Genomic DNA, 19,779 nt, shown 5'->3' on the forward strand with positions numbered 1-19,779 from the left:
CCTCTTCCTCTCTTCCTCATCTTCCTCTTCCCCCTCTTCCTCCTCTTCTTCCTCCTCTTCCTCCTCTTCTTCATCTTCTCCCTTTTCTTCATCCTCCTCTTCCTCTCTTCCTCCTCTTCCTCTTCCCCCTCTTCCTCTTCCTCTCCCTTCTTCCTCCTCTTTTTACTCCTCTTCCTCCTCCTCTTCTTCTTCCTCTTCCTCTGCATCTTCCTCCTCCTCCTCTTCTTCCCCTTCCTCCTCTTCTTCCTCTTCCTCTTCCTCCTCTTCTTCCTCTCATCCTCCTCCTCCTCCTCCTCCTCCTCCTCTTCCTCCTCTTCCTCCTCCTCTATCTACATTAATTTTGCTCTGGTGTTTAGCTCTCCTCTTCCTCCTCCTCCTCTTCCTCCTCCTCTCATCCTCCTCTTCCTCCTCTTCCTCCTCCTCCTCTTTCTCCTCTTCCTCCTCCTCTATCTACATTAACTTTGCTCTGGTGTTTAGCTCTCCTCTTCCTCCTCCTCTCATCCTCCTCTTCCTCCTCCTCCTCTTTCTCCTCTTCCTCCTCCTCTATCTACATTAACTTTGCTCTGGTGTTTAGCTCTCCTCCTCCTCCTCCTCTTCCTCCTCCTCCTCTTTCTCCTCTTCCTCCTCCTCTATCTACATTAACTTTGCTCTGGTGTTTAGCTCTCCTCTTCCTCCTCCTCCTCTTTCTCCTCTTCCTCCTCCTCTATCTACATTAACTTTGCTCTGGTGTTTAGCTCTCCTCTTCCTCCTCTTCCTCCTCTTCCTCCTCCTCTATCTACATTAACTTTGCTCTGGTGTTTAGCTCTCCTCTTCCTCCTCCTCCTCTTTCTCCTCTTCCTCCTCCTCTATCTACATTAACTTTGCTCTGGTGTTTAGCTCTCCTCTTCTTTCTCCTCCTCTCATCCTCCTCTTCCTCCTCCTCTATCTACATTAACTTTGCTCTGGTGTTTAGCTCTCCTCTTCCTCCTCCTCCTCTTCCTCTTCTTCCTCCTCCTCCTCCTCTTCCTCCTCCTCCTCTTCCTCCTCCTCCTCTTTCTCCTCTTCCTCCTCCTCTATCTACATTAACTTTGCTCTGGTGTTTAGCTCTCCTCCTCTTCCTCCTCCTCCTCCTCTTCCTCCTCTTCCTCTTCCTCCTCTTCCTCCTCCTCTATCTACATTAACTTTGCTCTGGTGTTTAGCTCTCCTCCTCTTCCTCCTCCTCCTCCTCCTCCTCTTTCTCCTCTTCCTCCTCCTCTATCTACATTAACTTTGCTCTGGTGTTTAGCTCTCCTCCTCTTCCTCCTCCTCCTCCTCTTCCTCCTCCTCCTCTTTCTCCTCTTCCTCCTCCTCTATCTACATTAACTTTGCTCTGGTGTTTAGCTCTCCTCTTCCTCCTCCTCTATCTACATTAACTTTGCTCTGGTGTTTAGCTCTCCTCTTTTCTTGCATGCTTTTATTTACTGCTATTTTCTCTCCTCTTCCTCCTCTTCCTCTTCCTCCAACTTCCGCACTTGTTTGTGGGTTATGAACAGATCCCTTCGTGCCAACCGCTATCTTAGGTGAGACACGTCTTCTTTTACCACTATATTCATTTCTGCTGAGAGTGTATTATAGGATTCACTGTTTAACTTGCTTTGTCGTGAAGACTTTGACAAAGAAAACCTATTGCTATATACATGCAGTAAAGTATCGGGAGGGAACAGCTCTGTTACTGATGATGGCTTCCTCAACTCCATACCTGCCTGCTGCTTCCTCCTCGTCCTCCTCCTAATCCTCCTCCTCCTCTTCCTCCCTGGTTATCATTGGGCTGAGGCTGGCTTCTCTCCATTCCATCCTCACTGCGTTGTGATGACCCATGCTGTGCGTTGTGATGTCACCTATGTAACATGTTTGACCTCTCATATGCATGGTCAGATATGTGGACTGGATGTGGGGGGAGTGTAGTTGGGAAGGACGGGGAGGAGTGGGGAGTGTAGTTGGGAAGGAGTGGGGAGTGTAGTTGGGAAGGACGGGGAGTGTAGTTGGGAAGGACGGGGAGTGTAGTTGGGAAGGAGTGGGGAGTGTAGTTGGGAAGGACGGGGGAGGTGTAGTTGGGGAGGAGTGGGGAGTGTAGTTGAGGAGGGGGGAGTGTAGTTGGGAAGTACGGGAGAGTGTAGTTGGGGAGGAGTGGGGAGTGTAGTTGGGGAGGAGGGGGAGTGTAGTTGAGGAGGAGGGGGAGTGTGGTTGGGGAGGAGTGGGGAGTGTAGTTGGGGAGGAGTGGGGAGTGTAGTTGGGGAGGAGTGGGGAGTGTAGTTGGGAAGGACGGGGAGTGTAGTTGGGAAGGACGGGGGAGGTGTAGTTGGGACGGAGTGGGGAGGTGTAGTTGGGACAGAGTGGGGAGGTGTAGTTGGGACAGAGTGCGGAGGTGTAGTTGGAGTGGAGGGGGGAGTGTAGATGGTGAGAAGGGGGAGTGTAGTTCAGGAGGAGAGGGGAGTGAAGGTGGGGACGAGGGGAGGTGTAGTTGCAGACAGGTGTGGCAGCCAGCTCCTATCGCCATGTCCACTGTTACAACAGTTACCAGTAAAGTCACTGTGCTACAATAATATGAACAGAGAGAGAGAGATCAATCACTTATATAAACAGAGAGAGAGAGAACAACCACTTTTATAAACAGAGAGAGAGATCAGCCACTTTTATAAATATAGAGAGAGATCAGCCACTTATATAAACATAGAGAGATCAACCACATATATAAAGAGATAGAGAGAGATCAGCCAATTTTATAAATATAGAGAGAGATCAGCCAATTTTATAAATATAGAGAGAGATCAACCACTTATATAAACATAGAGAGAGAGATCAACCACTTATATAAACATGGAGAGAGATCAACCACTTATATAAACATAGAGAGAGAGATCAACCACTTATATAAACATGGAGAGAGATCAACCACTTATATAAAAATAGAGATCAACCACTTTTATAAACAGAGAGAGAGCGAGCGATCAACCACTTATATAAACATAGAGAGAGAGATCAACCACTTATATAAAAATAGAGATCAACCACTTTTATAAACAGAGAGAGAGCGAGCGATCAACCACTTATATAAACAGAGAGAGCAACCACTTATATAAACAGAGAGAGATCAACCACTTATATAAACAGAGAGAGATCAACTCCTTATATAAACAGAGAGCGTGAGAGAGATCAACCACTTATATAAACAGAGAGAGATCAACTCCTTATATAAACAGAGCGCATGAGAGACATCAACCACTTATACAAACATAGAGAGAGATCAACCACTTATACAAACATAGAGAGAGATCAACCACTTATTTAAATAGAGAGAGATAGATCAACCACTTTTAGAAATATAGAGAGAGATCAACCACTTATTTAAACATAGAGAGAGAGAAAGATCATCCACTTATATAAACATAGAGAGATCAACCACTTATATAAACAGAGAGAGAAATCAACCACTTATATAAACAGAGAGAGAGATCAATCACGTATATCAACATAGAGAGGTCAACCACTTATATAAACACAGAGAGATCAACCACTTATATAAACAGAGAGAGATCAACCACTTATATAAACAGAGAGAGAGCAACCACTTATATAAACATAGAGAGATCAACCACTTATATAAACAGAGAGAGATCAACCACTTATATAAACATAGATAAAGAGAGAGATCAACCACTTATATAAACACAGAGAGATCAACCACTTATATAAACAGAGAGAGAGATCAATCACGTATATCAACATAGAGAGGTCAACCACTTATATAAACACAGAGAGATCAACCACTTATATAAACAGAGAGAGATCAACCACTTATATAAACAGAGAGAGATCAACCACTTATATAAACAGAGAGAGATCAACCACTTATATAAACAGAGAGAGATCAACCACTTATATAAACAGAGAGAGATCAACCACTTATATAAACAGAGAGAGATCAACCACTTGTATAAACAGAGAGAGAGATCAGCCACTTATATAAACAGAGAGAGATCAACCACATATATAAAGAGATAGACATCAGCCACTCTTATAAATATAGAGAGAGATCAGCCACTTATATAAACAGAGAGAGATCAACCACTTATATAAGCATAGAGAGAGAGATCAACCGCTTATATAAATAGAGCGAGATCAACCACTTATATAAACAGAGAGAGAGCAACCACTTATATAAACAGAGAGAGAGAGATCAACTACTTATATAAACAGAGAGATCAACCACTTATATAAACAGAGAGAGAGATCAGCAACTTTTATAAACATAGATAAAGAGAGAGAGATCAACCACTTTTATAAACAGAGAGAGATCAACCGCTTATTTAAATAGAGAGAGAAAGATCAACCACTTTTAGAAATATAGAGAGATATCAGCCACAAATATAAACAGAGAGAGATCAGCCACTTATATAAACATAGAGAGAGATATCAACCACTTATATAAACAGAGAGAGATCAACCACGTATATAAACAGAGAGAGAGATATCAACCACTTATATAAACAGAGAGAGATCAACCACGTATATAAACAGAGAGAGAGCGAGCGATCAACCACTTATATAAACAGAGACAGAGCAACCACTTATATAAACAGAGAGAGAGAGATCAACCACTTATATAAACAGAGAGAGATCAACCACTTATATAAACATAGAGAGAGATCAACCACTTATATAAACAGAGAGATCAACCACTTATATAAACAGAGAGAGATCAACCACGTATATAAACAGAGAGAGAGCGAGCGATCAACCACTTATATAAACAGAGAGATCAACCACTTATATAAACAGAGAGAGAGCAACCACTTATATAAACAGAGAGAGAGATCAGCCACTTTTATAAACATAGATAAAGAGAGAGAGATCAACCACTTTTATAAACAGAGAGAGATCAACCGCTTATTTAAATAGAGAGAGAAAGATCAACCACTTTTAGAAATATAGAGAGATATCAGCCACAAATATAAACAGAGAGAGATCAGCCACTTATATAAACATAGAGAGAGATATCAACCACTTATATAAACAGAGAGAGATCAACCACGTATATAAACAGAGAGAGAGCGAGCGATCAACCACTTATATAAACAGAGAGATCAACCACTTATATAAACAGAGAGAGAGAGATCAACCACTTATATAAACATAGAGAGAGATCAACCACTTATATAAACATAGAGAGAGATCAACCACTTATATAAACAGAGACAGAGCAACCACTTATATAAACAGAGATCAACCACTTATATAAACAGAGAGAGAGCAACCACTTATATAAACAGAGAGAGAGCGAGCGATCAACCACTTATATAAACAGAGAGATCAACCACTTATATAAACAGAGACAGAGCAACCACTTATATAAACAGAGAGAGATCAACCACTTATATAAACATAGAGAGAGATCAACCACTTATATAAACAGAGAGATCAACCACTTATATAAACAGAGAGAGATCAACCACGTATATAAACAGAGAGAGAGCGAGCGATCAACCACTTATATAAACAGAGAGATCAACCACTTATATAAACAGAGAGAGATCAACAACTTTTATAAACATGGAGAGAGAGATCAACCACTTATATAAACAGAGACAGAGCAACCACTTATATAAACAGAGAGAGATCAACCACTTATATAAACATAGAGAGATATCAACCACTTATATAAACATAGTGAGAGATCAACCACTTATGTAAACATAGAGAGATCAACCACTTATATAAACATAGTGAGAGATCAACCACTAAAATAAATATAGAGAGATCAACCACTTATATAAACATAGAGAGAGATCAACCACTTATATAAACATAGTGAGAGATCAACCACTTATATAAACATAGAGAGATCAACCACTTATATAAACATAGAGAGATCAACCACTTATATAAACAGAGAGAGATCAACCACTTATATAAACATAGAGAGAGATATCAGCCACTTATATAAACAGAGAGAGATCAGCCACTTATATAAACAGAGAGAGATCAGCCACTTATATAAACAGAGAGAGATCAGCCACTTATATAAACAGAGAGAGATCAGCCACTTATATAAACAGAGAGATATCAGCCACGTATATAAACAGAGAGAGATCAGCCACTTATATAAACAGAGAGAGATCAGCCACTTATATAAACAGAGAGAGATCAACCACTTATATAAACAGAGAGAGATCAGCCACTTATATAAACAGAGAGAGATCAACCACGTATATAAACAGAGAGAGATCAGCCACTTATATAAACAGAGAGAGATCAACCACGTATATAAACAGAGAGAGATCAACCACTTATATAAACAGAGAGATATCAGCCACGTATATAAACAGAGAGAGATCAGCCACTTATATAAACAGAGAGAGATCAACCACTTATATAAACAGAGAGAGATCAACCACTTATATAAACAGAGAGAGAGCGAGCGATCAACCACTTATATAAACAGAGAGATATCAGCCACGTATATAAACAGAGAGAGATCAACCACTTATATAAACAGAGAGAGATCAACCACTTATATAAACAGAGAGAGATCAGCCACTTATATAAACAGAGAGAGAGATCAACCACTTATATAAACAGAGAGATATCAGCCACGTATATAAACAGAGAGATATCAGCCACTTATATAAACAGAGAGAGATCAACCACTTATATAAACAGAGAGATATCAGCCACGTATATAAACAGAGAGATATCAGCCACGTATATAAACAGAGAGAGATCAACCACTTATATAAACAGAGAGAGATCAGCCACTTATATAAACAGAGAGAGATCAACCACTTATATAAACAGAGAGATATCAGCCACGTATATAAACAGAGAGAGATCAACCACTTATATAAACAGAGAGAGAGAACAACCACTTATATAAACAGAGAGAGAGATCAACCACTTATATAAACAGAGAGAGATCAGCCACGTATATCAACAGAGTATATATATAAAGAGTGAGACAGAGGTAGACCAGCATGAAGTGTCAGCCTACACAGAACTGAACCTTCCAGAACTGAACTATTTTTATGTTATACTATATATTTTGGAAAAAACATGATCATAATAATAGTTATAATTATTATGATAATGAAGGAGGCCAGAAGGAAACACATACAGCACAACAGGGATTGTGTTAGTGTGATATGTTTTCCACAAATCTCAAGAAAAACATGAAAACACTATATTTCTACTTGTACAACAATGCAACCATTAAAGTCTAAATTTACCACCATATCATGGAATCCACATAATACCTGTCATTTTAAACCATGTTGACAGTTAATTAACATTAGCTTGGGAAGCAATGAAGCATGTAGCCATTAGCGCTAGCTGGTTGCAAGCCAGGAAGCAGGCTGGCTGGAAAAGGTTATCAATGGGTTCAATTGGCGCATGGATATATTTTCCCATTTTCAGTGATCAGATTTTCCTGCGCTTTTCGATGAAACGCACGTTCTGTTATAGCCACAGCCGTGATTTAACCAGTTTTATAAACGTCTGAGTGTTTTCTATCCACACATACTAATCATATGCATATACTATATTCCTGGCATGAGTAGCAGGGCGCTGAAATGTTGCGCGATTTTTAACAGAATGTTCGAAAAAGTGTGGGGTAGGATGAAGAGGTTAAGGGAGTTGTTGATTTCACTTTTGTATATTATCTACCTCACTTGCTTTGGCAATGTTAACACATGTTTCCCATGCCAATTAAGCCCCTTGAATTGAATTGAAAATTGAATTGAGTTGATTATCGTTGTGACAGTTTGCGATAACATATTAGGGGAGTTGATTATCATTGTGACAGTTTGCGATAACATATTAGGGGAGTTGATTATCATTGTGACAGTTTGAGATAACATATTAGGGGAGTTGATTATCGTTGTGACAGTTTGAGATAACATATTAGGGGAGTTGATTATCGTTGTGACAGTTTGAGATAACATATTTTGGGAGTTGATTATCATTGTGACAGTTTGAGATAACATATTTTGGGAGTTGATTATCATTGTGACAGTTTGAGATAACATATTAGGGGAGTTGATTATCATTGTGACAGTTTGCGATAACATATTTTGGGAGTTGATTATCATTTAATGTAAGTGATTAGTGCATCTTGTTCATCTCATTGCAGGCTTTATTTTGCATCATAATAGCCAAAAATGTCAGCAATCATAACCACATCTAATTCCATTTCAGGAATGAGGCCACAAACATTATTTTGTTGCATTTTTTGATTCTGTCCCCTTGAAATCCATTCTGACACCTTGAAATCCATTCTGTCTACCTTGAAATCCATTCTGACACCTTGAAATCCATTCTGTCTACCTTGAAATCCATTCTGACACCTTGAAATCCATTCTGACACCTTGAAAACCATTCTGTCTACCTTGAAATACATTCTGACACCTTGAAATCCATTCTGTCTACCTTGAAAACCATTCTGTCCCCGTTGAAATCCATTATGTCCCCGTTGAAATCCATTCTGTCCCCATTGAAATCCATACTGACACCTTGAAATCCATTCTGTCTACCTTGAAAACAATTCTGGTTTTGATTTGTTCTTTTAAGACTGTATTACACTGTTGAAATGCCCACGCCACAATTTCCTCATCAAATTAACAAAGCCCAGGCCTTACTGATTGAAAACAGCACAGGCATGATGTGATCTAACAAACAGTAGCTCTAAAAACCAATCTACACTGTAACAGTGCTTATGATGTATTGTTGCTTACCTCTCTCTCTCTCTCTCTCTCTCTCTCTCTCTCTTCCTCTCCTCTCCTCTCCTCTCCTCTCCTCTCCTCTCCTCTCCTCTCCTCTCCTCTCCTCTCCTCTCCTCTCCTCTCCTCTCCTCTCCTCTCCTCTCCTCTCCTCTCCTCTCTTTTATACTCTTTCCTCCTCTCTTCTCTTCTCTTCTCTCCTCTCCTCTCTTATACTCTCTCCTCTCCTCTCCTCTCCTCTCCTCTCCTCTCCTCTCCTCTCCTCTCCTCTCCTCTCCTCTCCTCTCCTCTCCTCTCCTCTCCTCTCCTCTCCTCTCCTCTCCTCTCCTTTATACTCTTTCCTCCTCTCTTCTCTTCTCTCCTCTCTTATACTCTCTCCTCTTCTCTCCTCTCTTCTCTCTCTTATACTCTCTCCTCTCTTCTCTCTCTTATACTCTCTCCCCTCTTCTCTTCTCTTCTCTCCTCTCTTATACTCTCTCCTCTTCTCTCCTCTCTTCTCTCTTATACTCTCTCCTCTCCTCTCCTCTCCTCTCCTCTCCTCTTCTCTTCTCTTCTCTCCTCTCCTCTCTTATACTCTCTCCTCTCCTCTCCTCTCCTCTCCTCTCCTCTCCTCTCCTCTCCTCTCCTCTCCTCTCCTCTCCTCTCCTCTCCTCTCCTCTCCTCTCCTCTCCTCTCCTCTCCTCTCCTCTCCTCTCCTCTCCTCTCCTCTCCTCTCCTCTCCTCTCCTCTCCTTTATACTCTTTCCTCCTCTCTTCTCTTCTCTCCTCTCTTATACTCTCTCCTCTTCTCTCCTCTCTTCTCTCTCTTATACTCTCTCCTCTCTTCTCTCTCTTATACTCTCTCCCCTCTTCTCTTCTCTTCTCTCCTCTCTTATACTCTCTCCTCTTCTCTCCTCTCTTCTCTCTTATACCCTCTCCTCTCCTCTCCTCTCCTCTCCTCTCCTCTCCTCTCCTCTCCTCTCCTCTCCTCTCCTCTCCTCTCCTCTCCTCTCCTCTCCTCTCCTCTCCTCTCCTCTCCTCTCCTCTCCTCTCCTCTCCCTCCTCTCCTCTCCTCTCCTCTCCTCTCCTCTCCTCTCCTCTCCTCTCTCGTATACTCTCTCCTCCTCTATCTCTTCTCGTACTTAACCTCTTTCTGTATCTCCAATAAAAGTGCCCATAAATGGTAAGTCACCAGGGCCCCCTGGTCTTGGCCTTGGTTTGGGGAAGGAGGTGATGTCACAGGAACACACAGATGACAGTGAGAGAGCTGATTCGTGGATATAACTATGACTTTTCTATTATGGCATCTGCATGGCCAATGGACACGCTAACATTTCACCTCCCCTTCCGTTTCCACCTTGAAGCCATTAGCCTTGTCTAGCATGATCACAGTGCACCATCGTTGCTGCATTATCATGCATTATCTCCCGGGGGGGGGGGGGGGTGTTTTTTGTTTGTTTTCATTGTATTGGTTGTAATTGAGTAAAGTTGCTTGGATGGTGCCTGCCTGCATCCGCCATTGTGTTGCACTGAACATCCACATCCACCTTCATGACCATCCTACCTCTGCCTCTTTCTGCCACTGACAGGGGTCTGAGTGGAATTTAAAAAACAACATGTCTAATGTCAATATGAGGTGCAAAAAAATCAAATAAAAATATGACTGACTACTTCCCACATCATAATAATACTGACTACTTCCCACATCATAGAACTACTGACTACTTCCCACATCATAGAACTACTGACTACTTCCCACATCATAGAACTACTGACTACTTCCCACATCATAGAACTACTGACTACTTCCCACATCATAGAACTACTGACTACTTCCCACATCATAATAATACTGACTACTTCCCCATCATAGAACTACTGACTACTTCCCACATCATAGAACTACTGACTACTTCCCACATCATAATAATACTGACTACTTCCCACATCATAGAACTACTGACTACTTCCCACATCATAGAACTACTGACTACTTCCCACATCATAATAATACTGACTACTTCCCACATCATAGAACTACTGACTACTTCCCACATCATAGAACTACTGACTACTTCCCACATCATAGAACTACTGACTACTTCCCACATCATAGAACTACTGACTACTTCCCACATCATAATAATACTGATACAGATTTGTACCTTGTCAGCTCGGGGGTTTGAACTATTAATAGATACTAGATACTTCTAGATACTAGATACTAGATACTTAGGTAATAGATACTAGATACTTCTAGATACTAGATACTAGATACTTAGGTAATAGATACTTCTTCCCACATCATAGTAATAGATACTTCCTCCCACATCGTAGTAATAGATACTTCTTCCCACATCGTAGTAATAGATACTTCTTCCCACATCGTAGTAATAGATACTTCTTCCCACATCGTAGTAATAGATACTTCTTCCCACATCGTAGTAATAGATACTTCTTCCCACATCGTAGTAATAGATACTTCTTCCCACATCATAGTAATTCTGAGTCACGGAATCAGACCGATCATGAGCCCAGTGTTCTGAGCTTTCTCCTCCTCACCAGATTCACTCATCCTACGACCCCGTTCCAATAGCCAACCTAGCATATCACTTAGAATGCATCCTCTCTTCCACTAGAAGCATTATCAGTGTTTCCTCTCTATGCATTTAGCTGTGGCGCACCTGCCCCTAATCAAACCAGATATAAAGAGATAATGGAGCGATACATTTATACACAAGAATCATCTTTGAGATCTATCAATCATCGAAATATAGAAACTAGACCAGTCAGAGAGAATCTTTAATTCCCCAAATGTCATGGCATGGGGGGGGGGGCCCACATTGATTTTATTATATTGTTACTGAGAGTCACTCAGATAGCATAGAACATAATAGCCATGTCAAAATCTGTAGAGGAGCAGGAAATTAGCTTTAAAACAGCAACATTTTGTGTGGATATTGGAACTGAGCCATTGTGTCACAACCAGAATTTCTATTTTAAGCCATTATCTCTCTATTATCATATGACTGCATTGTGGCCATTGTGGCTAGGGCCAGGAGTATGTCCATTGTGGCTAGGGCCAGGAGTATGTCCATTGTGGCTAGGGCCAGGAGTATGTCCATTGTGGCTAGGGCCAGGAGTATGTCCATTGTGGCTAGGGCCAGGAGTATGTCCATTGTGGCTAGGGCCAGGAGTATTTCCTTCTCTATGTTTAAAGTAGATGTGTAGATCTTTCCATGCCTGGTGTTTTACCAAGAGTTGCCTCAGAGTTCACTCACCATCCTGACCCGTTGCTCCTCTTCCTTCCTCTATCTGTCTGTGTGTGTGTGTGTGTGTGTGTGTGTGTGTGTCTGTGTGTGTGTGTGTGTGTGTGTGTGTGTGTGTGTGTGTGTCTGTGTGTGTGTGTGTGTGTGTGTGTGTGTGTGTCTGTGTGTGTGTGTGTGTGTGTGTGTGTCTGTGTGTGTGTGTGTGTCTGTGTGTGCGTGTGTGTGTCTGTCTGTGTGTGTGTGTGTGTGTCTGTGTGTGTGTCTGTGTGTGTGTGTGTGTGTGTGTGTGTGTGTGTGTGGTGTGTGTCTGTGTCTGTGTGTGTGTCTGTGTCTGTGTGTGTGTGTGTGTGTCTGTGTGTGTGTCTGTGTGTGTGTCTGTGTGTGTGTGTGTGTGTGTGTGTGTGTCTGTGTGTGTGTGTGTGTGTGGTGTGTGTCTGTGTGTGTGTCTGTGTGTCTGTGTGTGTGTGTGTGTCTGTGTGTGTGTGTGTGTGTCTGTGTGTGTGTCTGTGTGTGTGTCTGTGTTGTGTGTGTGTCTGTGTGTGTGTGTGTGTCTGTGTGTTGTGTGTGTGTGTCTGTGTGTGTGTGTGTGTGTCTGTGTGTGTGTGTGTGTGTCTGTGTGTGTGTGTGTGTGTCTGTGTGTGGTGTGTGTCTGTATGTGTGTGTGTGTCTGTGTGTGTGTGTGTGTGTGTGTGTGTGTCTGTGTGTGTGTGTGTGTCTGTGTGTGTGTGTGTGTCTGTGTGTGTGTGTGTGTGCGTCTGTATGTGTGTGTGTGTGTGTCTGTGTGTGTGTGTGTGTGTGTGTGTGTGTCTGTGTGTGTGTGTGTGTGTGTCTGTGTGTGTGTGTGTGTGTCTGTGTGTGTGTCTGTGTGTGTGTGTGTTGTGTCTGTGTGTGTGTGTGTGTCTGCCTGCCTGCCTGCCTGCCTGCCTGCGTCTTCTCTGTATCTGTCCAGACGACAGCCAGACGCTGGGTGGTGGTGGTAGCTGCAGCGACACCAGTAGTCTGGTCCAGTCTCACGGCCACTCCCTGAGGAAGAGGGAGGGGACAGTAGACGCGCCCTACCAGACAGGCCAGCTCCACCCTGCTATCAGAGTAGCCGACCTGCTACAGCACATCACGCAGATGAAGTGCGCGGAGGGATACGGCTTCAAGGAGGAGTACGAGGTGGGACGAACTTTCACCTTTTTGACCTTTCACCTCCCGCTCATGGAGACACGCCCCTCCCCCCACCCCCTCTTCTCACTGTGCCTTGGTTCCAACTCTTTAAAACTGGATGCATCCTTTCTCCCTTATAGTAGTTAGTGATGTAACTTGATTGAATTCCGTTACTGAATGTGGGGGACACAACTTCACCTTTCACCTTGAGCTCACTGGGTCGGGTTCCATTTTCTTCTACCTTGTTCGCTGCTCTCCCTCCTACAATTCAGATTCGGTAAATAAAATTAAATTAATTTAAATTCCGATTTAAAGAAATGGAGACTACGTCATTGTAAATTGATAGAATTTTTAATTCTTGAATTATATTGAGTTTTAATTCGTCCCCTAGCATATGTCTCAAATGGCACACTATTCCCTGTATAGTGCACTACGTTTAACCAGATCACCCTATTGGAACTGGTCTATAGTCGTTTCACTATATAGGGAATAGGGCTCTGGTCTAAAGTCGTGCACTATATAGGGAATAGGGCTCTGGTCTAAAGTAGTGCACTATATAGGGAATAGGGCTCTGGTCTAAAGTAGTGCACTATATAGGGAATAGGGCTCTGGTCTAAAGTAGTGCACTATGTAGGGAATAGGGCTCTGGTCTAAAGTAGTGCACTATATAGGGAATAGGGCTCTGGTCTAAAGTAGTGCACTATATAGGGAATATGGCTCTGGTCTAAAGTAGTGCACTATATAGGGAATAGGGCTCTGGTCTAAAGTAGTGCACTATATAGGGAACAGGACTCTGGTCTAAAGTAGTGCACTATATAGGGAATAGGGCTCTGGTCTAAAGTAGTGCACTATATACGGAACAGGACTCTGGTCTAAAGTAGTGCACTATATAGGGAATAGGGCTCTGGTCTAAAGTAGTGCACTATATAGGGAATAGGGCTCTGGTCTAAAGTAGTGCACTATATAGGGAATAGGGCTCTGGTCTATGGTAGTGCACTATATAGGGAACAGGACTCTGGTCTAAAGTAGTGCACTATATACGGAACAGGACTCTGGTCTAAAGTAGTGCACTATATAGGGAATAGGGCTCTGGTCTAAAGTAGTGCACTATATACGGAACAGGACTCTGGTCTAAAGTAGTGCACTATATAGGGAATAGGGCTCTGGTCTATAGTCGTTTCACTATATAGGGAATAGGGCTCTGGTCTAAAGTAGTGCACTATATACGGAACAGGACTCTGGTCTAAAGTAGTACACTATATAGGGAATAGGGCTCTGGTCTAAAGAAGTGCACTATATAGGGAATAGGGCTCTGGTCTATAGTATTACCACTATATATGGAATAGGGCTCTGGTCAACAGTAGTGCACTATATACGGAACAGGACTCTGGTCTAAAGTAGTGCACTATATAGGGAATAGGGCTCTGGTCTAAAGAAGTGCACTATATAGGGAATAGGGTTCTGGTCTAAAGTAGTGCACTATATAGGGAATAGGTCTCTGGTCTAAATAGTCCACTATATAGGGAATAGGGCTCTGGTCTATGGTAGTGCACTATATAGGGAATAGGGCTCTGGTCTATAGTAGTGCACTATATAGGGAATAGGGCTCTGGTCTATGGTAGTGCACTATATAGGGAATAGGGCTCTGGTCTATGGTAGTGCACTATATAGGGAATAGGGCTCTGGTCTATAGTAGTGCACTATATAGGGAATAGGGCTCTCGTCTATGGTAGTGCACTATATAGGGAATAGGGCTCTGGTCTATAGTAGTGCACTATATAGGGAATAGGGCTCTGGTCTAAAGTAGTGCACTATATAGGGAATAGGTCTCTGGTCTACATAGTCCACTATGTAGGGAATAGGTCTCTGGTCTAAATAGTCCACTATATAGGGAATAGGGCTCTGGTGATAGACTGCCTCTTCTGCAGTTGTTGTGTGTGTGTGTGTGTATTCTGTGTGGAACCACTCACACAGTGAGGAAGCCTTTGGGACTTTTAAAAAGTTAGCGATTTAAAAACTGTGTGATAAACCGTCGTCTGTTTGGTCAGATTAAAGTTCATTGTGACGAGGTTCTCCCTCTCTTCAGGAGGCTATAGTCACCCAACAGCCTCCACGCTGACACAGAGACAGACTGTGTCTCTCTGACACCCAAACGACTCTCGTCGAGTCGAGGCAAGCGGAGCGTCATTCTCATTTCCCCTCTTTACGCTAGCTGGGCCCGGCAAGGATCCAACCTGCCTCACAGACTATCCCCTTAAAACACAGGGAGTCAACCTGCCTCACAGACTATCCCCTTAAAACACAGGGTTCCAACCTGCCTCACAGACTATCCCCTTAAAACACAGGGAGTCAACCTGCCTCACAGACTATCCCCTTAAAAAACAGGGTTCCAACCTGCCTCAAAGACTATCCCCTTAAAACACAGGGAGTCAACCTGCCTCACAGACTATCCCCTTAAAACACAGGGAGTCAACCTGCCTCGCAGACTATCCCCTTAAAACACAGGGTTCCAACCTGCCTCACAGACTATCCCCTTAAAACACAGGGAGTCAACCTGCCTCACAGACTATCCCCTTAAAACACAGGGTTCCAACCTGACTCACAGACTATCCCCTTAAAACACAGGGAGTCAACCTGCCTCACAGACTATCCCCTTAAAACACAGGGTTCCAACCTGACTCACAGACTATCCCCTTAAAACACAGGGAGTCAACCTGCCTCACAGACTATCCCCTTAAAACAGGGAGTCAACCTGCCTCACAGAATATCCCCTTAAAACACAGGGAATCAACCTGCCTCACAGACTATCCCCTTAAAACACAGGGTTCCATCCTGCCTCACAGACTATCCCCTTAAAACACAGGGAGTCAACCTGCCTCACAGTTTATCTCTTTAAAACACAGGGATTCAACCTGCCTCACAGACTATCCCCTTAAAACACAGGGAATCAACCTGCCTCACAGACTATCCCCTTAAAACACAGGGAGTCAACCTGCCTCACAGACTATCCCCTTAAAACACAGGGATTCAACCTGCCTCACAGACTATCCCCTTAAAACACAGGGATCCAACCTGCCTCACAGACTATCCCCTTAAAACACAGGGAGTCAACCTGCCTCACAGACTATCCCCTTAAAACACAGGGATTCAACCTGCCTCACAGACTATCCCCTTAAAACACAGGGAATCAACCTGCCTCACAGACTATCCCCTTAAAACACAGGGTTCCAACCTGCCTCACAGACTATCCCCTTAAAACACAGGGAGTCAACCTGCCTCACAGACTGTCCCCTTAAAACACAGGGAATCAACCTGCCTCACAGACTATCCCCTTAAAACACAGGGTTCCAACCTGCCTCACAGACTATCCCCTTAAAACACAGGGAATCAACCTGCCTCACAGACTATCCCCTTAAAACACAGGGATTCAACCTGCCTCACAGACTATCCCCTTAAAACACAGGGTTCCAACCTGCCTCACAGACTATCCCCTTAAAACACAGGGAGTCAACCTGCCTCACAGACTATCCCCTTAAAACACAGGGTTCCAACCTGCCTCACAGACTATCCCCTTAAAACACAGGGAATCAACCTGCCTCACAGACTATCCCCTTAAAACACAGGGATCCAACCTGCCTCAGAGTATATCCCCTTAAAACACAGGGAATCAACCTGCCTCACAGACTGTCCCCTTAAAACACAGGGAATCAACCTGCCTCACAGACTATCCCCTTAAAACACAGGGAGTCAACCTGCCTCACAGACTATCCCCTTAAAACACAGGGTTCCAACCTGCCTCACAGACTATCCCCTTAAAACACAGGGAATCAACCTGCCTCACAGACAATCCCCTTAAAACACAGGGTTCCAACCTGCCTCACAGACTATCCCCTTAAAACACAGGGAGTCAACCTGCCTCACAGACTGTCCCCTTAAAACACAGGGAATCAACCTGCCTCACAGACTATCCCCTTAAAACACAGGGTTCCAACCTGCCTCACAGACTATCCCCTTAAAACACAGGGAATCAACCTGCCTCACAGACTATCCCCTTAAAACACAGGGTTCCAACCTGCCTCACAGACTATCCCCTTAAAACACAGGGAATCAACCTGCCTCACAGACTATCCCCTTAAAACACAGGGTTCCAACCTGCCTCACAGACTATCCCCTTAAAACACAGGGAGTCAACCTGCCTCAGAGACTATCCCCTTAAAACACAGGGAATCAACCTGCCTCACAGACTATCCCCTTAAAACACAGGGATCCAACCTGCCTCACAGACTATCCCCTCAAAACACAGGGAGTCAACCTGCCTCACAGACTATCCCCTTAAAACACAGGGAGTCAACCTGCCTCACAGACTATCCCCTTAAAACACATGGATCCAACCTGCCTCACAGACTATCCCCTTAAAACACAGAGATTCAACAAACCCCCCACCCCAGGACAGAGGAGAGGAAGGGGGAGATAATGAACCGATTAATTTGTTCTGTTTTGGTCATGTAATGTTCCAATGTGTATTTCAAGTTGTGGAAGCCAGTGCATCCATCTATCTGAACTGTTGATTTATACTGTATCTCTCTCTGACACCATGCCTTCTTACGTTACATACTGTATCTCTCTCTGACACCAATGCATTCTTACCTTACATACTGTATCTCTCTCTGACACCAATGCATTCTTACCTTACATACTGTATCTCTCTCTGACACCATGCCTTCTTACGTTACATACTGTATCTCTCTCTGACACCATGCCTTCTTACGTTACATACTGTATCTCTCTCTGACACCATGCCTTCTTACGTTACATACTGTATCTCTCTCTGACACCATGCCTTCTTACGTTACATACTGTATCTCTCTCTGACACCATGCCTTCTTACGTTACATACTGTATCTCTCTCTGACACCATGCCTTCTTACGTTACATACTGTATCTCTCTCTCTGACACCATGCCTTCTTACGTTACATACTGTATCTCTCTCTGACACCATGCCTTCTTACGTTACATACTGTATCTCTCTCTGACACCAATGCATTCTTACCTTACATACTGTATCTCTCTCTGACACCATGCCTTCTTACGTTACATACTGTATCTCTCTCTGACACCATGCCTTCTTACGTTACATACTGTATCTCTCTCTCTGACACCATGCCTTCTTACGTTACATACTGTATCTCTCTCTGACACCATGCCTTCTTACGTTACATACTGTATCTCTCTCTGACACCATGCCTTCTTACGTTACATACTGTATCTCTCTCTGACACCATGCCTTCTTACCTTACATACTGTATCTCTCTCTGACACCATGCCTTCTTACGTTACATACTGTATCTCTCTCTCTGACACCATGCCTTCTTACGTTACATACTGTATCTCTCTCTGACACCATGCCTTCTTACGTTACATACTGTATCTCTCTCTGACACCAATGCATTCTTACCTTACATACTGTATCTCTCTCTGACACCATGCCTTCTTACGTTACATACTGTATCTCTCTCTGACACCATGCCTTCTTACGTTACATACTGTATCTCTCTCTCTGACACCATGCCTTCTTACGTTACATACTGTATCTCTCTCTGACACCATGCCTTCTTACGTTACATACTGTATCTCTCTCTGACACCATGCCTTCTTACGTTACATACTGTATCTCTCTCTGACACCATGCCTTCTTACGTTACATACTGTATCTCTCTCTGACACCAATGCATTCTTACCTTACATACTGTATCTCTCTCTGACACCATGCCTTCTTACGTTACATACTGTATCTCTCTCTGACACCATGCCTTCTTACGTTACATACTGTATCTCTTTCTCTGACACCATGCCTTCTTACGTTACATACTGTATCTCTCTCTGACACCATGCCTTCTTACGTTACATACTGTATCTCTCTCTGACACCATGCCTTCTTACGTTACATACTGTATCTCTCTCTGACACCATGCCTTCTTACCTTACATACTGTATCTCTCTCTGACACCATGCCTTCTTACGTTACATACTGTATCTCTCTCTCTGACACCATGCCTTCTTACGTTACATACTGTATCTCTCTCTGACACCATGCCTTCTTACGTTACATACTGTATCTCTCTCTGACACCAATGCATTCTTACCTTACATACTGTATCTCTCTCTGACACCATGCCTTCTTACGTTACATACTGTATCTCTCTCTGACACCATGCCTTCTTACGTTACATACTGTATCTCTCTCTGACACCATGCCTTCTTACGTTACATACTGTATCTCTCTCTGACACCAATGCATTCTTACCTTACATACTGTATCTCTCTCTGACACCATGCCTTCTTACGTTAATCTGTATGTTTGACTTTGGATCAGATCAGACTTTGGGTTATTTGTGCATTGTTTTTCTATATATCTAGATAATTGTATTTCTTAATTGTAGAGGTCACAATGATGGAGATGGTGATGATGCTTGCTGGCTGGTTCTGGCATCACATGTTGGTGGGATTATAGTCTTGCTGGCTGGTTCTGGCATCACATGTTGGTGGGATTATAGTCTTGCTGGCTGGTTCTGGCGAGCAGGTTGGTGGGATTATAGTCTTGCTGGCTGGTTCTGGCGAGCAGGTTGGTGGGATTATAGTCTTGCTGGCTG

The 19,779-nt window shown here is 43.1% G+C and overlaps 1 protein-coding gene across 1 annotated transcript in view; it reads left to right on the plus strand.

Annotated features, from left to right (window-relative positions):
• The window catches only part of LOC109884403 (receptor-type tyrosine-protein phosphatase mu), a 505,693-nt gene that overhangs the window by 353,330 nt on the left and 132,584 nt on the right, over positions 1-19,779 (plus strand). Inside the window, exons 20-22 of the mRNA XM_031806763.1 lie at positions 1,512-1,538; positions 9,879-9,890; positions 12,926-13,137. Of these exons, the coding sequence (XP_031662623.1) occupies positions 1,512-1,538; positions 9,879-9,890; positions 12,926-13,137 (251 nt within the window). The remainder of the gene's footprint in view (positions 1-1,511; positions 1,539-9,878; positions 9,891-12,925; positions 13,138-19,779) is intronic.

This window comes from Oncorhynchus kisutch, linkage group LG27 (assembly GCF_002021735.2).
Source record: "Oncorhynchus kisutch isolate 150728-3 linkage group LG27, Okis_V2, whole genome shotgun sequence".
Classification (NCBI taxonomy): Eukaryota; Metazoa; Chordata; class Actinopteri; order Salmoniformes; family Salmonidae; genus Oncorhynchus; species Oncorhynchus kisutch.